The sequence below is a fragment of the Trifolium pratense genome, linkage group LG4 (genome assembly GCF_020283565.1).
Source record: "Trifolium pratense cultivar HEN17-A07 linkage group LG4, ARS_RC_1.1, whole genome shotgun sequence".
Classification (NCBI taxonomy): Eukaryota; Viridiplantae; Streptophyta; class Magnoliopsida; order Fabales; family Fabaceae; genus Trifolium; species Trifolium pratense.
Genome location: NC_060062.1, coordinates 10,477,872 through 10,481,107, shown reverse-complemented (window position 1 = coordinate 10,481,107; position 3,236 = coordinate 10,477,872). Strand labels below are relative to the sequence as shown.

The 3,236-nt window shown below is 31.8% G+C and overlaps 1 protein-coding gene across 1 annotated transcript; it reads right to left on the bottom strand.

Annotated features, from left to right (window-relative positions):
- Positions 1–1,010: 1,010 nt before the first annotated feature.
- On the bottom strand, positions 1,011–1,967 carry LOC123922094 (zinc finger MYM-type protein 1-like). Its single transcript, XM_045974839.1, has 3 exons — positions 1,871–1,967; positions 1,447–1,807; positions 1,011–1,404 (listed from the first exon to the last, which is right to left on the bottom strand). The coding sequence occupies exons 1-3, from the start codon at positions 1,965–1,967 to the stop codon at positions 1,011–1,013; spliced, it is 852 nt and encodes a 283-aa protein (XP_045830795.1).
- Between the last annotated feature and the right edge of the window lie 1,269 nt (positions 1,968–3,236).

The window sequence follows — 3,236 nt, the reverse complement described above, 5'->3', positions numbered from 1 at the left end:
GCTTATTACGAAGGGTCATGCTAAACAGTGTCCGGGACACTTGTTAAACATACCTAAAAATGAAATAAATTATAATTACACTAAATTATGTGATTTTTCCAAATTTTTATCGGTGTCGACGTGTCAGTATCCGTGTCGTATCCGGTATCCGATATCCGTGTATGTGTCCGTGCTTCATAGTTTATGCATAAGTTTACAAAAACTTTATAATTTTACAGCATTAGATAAAACTAAATTAATTTTATATATTCTATTTATTTTGATAAACTAATTTTAGAGAATTTATAAAAATAAATTCAAAAAAAGCTATAAAAAAATATCATAATTTTTTTTTATAAATTCTATCATTGAGTCTCAGAAAACTTATCTAATGAAGTGCATTTTTAGTGGTAAGAAAGTAAAGAATCAAAGTGATAGCAACTAAAGAGTTCCACCAAACCTAAGCAAGGACATCCATTCAATCTTTTATATCGACATTCATTGTTTGGGGGGCATAGCATAGCATAGCACGACTTGACGCAAAGCCAAAATAAGACAAAGCAATTATACTTTTCTGAAAAGCCCCAATCTTCCTACTATTATCGCTTCTCAGCTTGTACTTTGCTGACAGTAACCATCGTTGCAAAATGCATATTGTAAATGATCGGACTACATGATTAAACTAGATAAAATCGGATAACTCGGTTGAAAATAATTGCATTGTCTAATAAATTTAATTTCAAGGAGGGAGACTCTGTTATGGTAAAAAATTGCTGATCACTAATAAGCTAGTTTATAGTGGATGCGTTTATAGCGAATAGCTTTTAAGCTATGCTTTTAGTTTATAGCGAATAACAGGACCGTCTCCGAGTATTTAGAGGTCCAGGGCAAAAAATAAAAATGGACCCCTTATAAAAATATAATATATCTAAATTATAAACAATTTCAATAACATCAAAAATAATCATTCATTGTTATGACTAATAAAAAAAAAGTCATATTGTAATCAATATTATCAAAATACATTTTAGCTACTTAAAAAAAGCCCCCCTTCTAGCATTTTTTGAAGCAAATTCATCAACCAAATCTTCATATTGTATATTCTCCAACAAGTCATTCTCAATTGCTATCAATGCTAACCCATTAAGCCTTTCTTGTAACATGGTAGACCGCAAGTATGACTTCAACAACTTCAATTTTGAGAAACTTCTTTCTGCAGAGGCAACTGTCACAGGAATTGTCAATAAAATTCGATATGCAATAGTTGTATTAGGAAAACAATTCATGCCTTTCAAAAACTTTAATATACCAATAGGTCCGATTTCTTCCGCAGGCAACATCTCTCTTAGTAACCTTAACTCCATACATAACTCTTTCCCATCAATATCACATTGCTCATTATGTTTCAATGCTTCTTCAAAATGACTTCAACAAGACGCTAAAGTTGGATTGTCCAATGATTGAAACCTTCGAGAACTAAACAAGAAACCAAAAACACTTTCATATTGTTGGTATTGCTCAAATCTCTTATTAAGAGATACAATAGCTTGATCAACAAGGTTAAGAAAATAATTAACTCTAAAAGATTCCTCTTCAGATAGTTGAACTGTCGGAGTATTCAAATTCTCATCAAACTGTCTTTTTCTTTGAATTATACGCTTTTGAGGAAATACCGGGTCTATATTCAATTCAATAGCAATTTCCGTAGCACAATTCAAGGCATTTTTAAAACCAATTTCTCTATATTCCTTAAAATATGAAATCAACCCTGTTATTTGTTTCATAGCAACATCAATAACCATATCTCTTGATTGTAGGAACTTGCTAACTGCATTCATTGCAAATAATATTTCAAATCAAATAATTATCGACTTTAAAAACTTAAAATCACCAAGCTCATTTGTTGCTAAGGATTTAGCTTCACTACTTATTTTAGAATCACTATCATTTTCTGACACTTCAAGTAAAGCTTCTGTAAACTCTGACATTTGAGTTTTAATAGCTTTGACACTTTCTACATGACTCTCCCAACGAGTGGATGATAATGATTTTGGAGTCAAGCATTTTACATTATCTTTCAAAATTTGCCATCTCTTAGTAGAATTGGCAAAAATAGTATAGTAGAATAAAAACTCAAATGCTAGATCCCGGGATTTGTGAATAATAAAAATAAGGTTTAACTACACATTTGGTCCCTTACGTTTATTTTAGGTTTCAATTTGGTCCCTTACGTTTAAAAAGTATCAATTTGGTCCCTTACGTTTATTTTAAGTTTCAAGTTAGTCCTTTCCGTTAGTTTTGTCACTAACACCGTTTGAATAGTACACGTGTCAGCGTGTCCAAGTGCCACGTGTCAGTCCACGTATGCAAATTGACTGCCACATGTGACAAAATTGACGGAAAGGACCAACTTGAAACCTAAAATAAACGTAAGGGACCAAATTGATACTTTTTAAACGTAAGGGACCAAATTGAAACCTAAAATAAACGTAAGGGACCAAATGTATAGTTAAGCCTAAAAATAAATGCAGAACCTGAAATTTCTCACTGTTCCTTCTTGATCAAGTCAGTAGCGTTGAAATTGAACCTAGTAGACCTGAAATTTTCAACAAGTAACAACATCCTTATTTAGTAATAGACTATTAGCACAAAAAAACTTCATGTTCAACAACAATAACATCATCATCAACAACAACTATGATATGAACTATCCTTTCCTAATAATGAACAAAGAAGAAATTAACAATTTAAAAACAAAAACAATTGATCAATTAAATACTAACCTTGAATTTTGATTTTTTTCTTAGGGTTATGATTTTCCCCTTTAGTTTCACTGAGAGAGATCGAGAAAGAGAGGAGAAGGGAGGACGAAAAATTTCCCTTTAGTTTCACGGTGCGGTGACGAAATTGGTGATTCGGTGAAGGGAGGAATCGGAGGATGAGGAAGTGAAATCGCTGAAGTTGATCAAGGGAGAAGAAGGGGTGAAAGAGAAAGTGTTTAGACGCAATATACCACTTTTCTAATTATGTTTTTTTTTTTAAAATATATATATATATATATTTTTTATCTAATTATGAAATATATTTTTGTTTTTTTTTTTATCTAATTATGATTTTTTTTTGTCTAATTATGTTTTGTTGGGCCATAAATGTTGCTGGGCCACTATTGTTGCTATTTAAACCCCCCAATATTACTACCTATTACCTTTTTTTTTTGTGGGCCCCTTTTTTTGTGGCAATGGGCTGGAGGCCTGGAA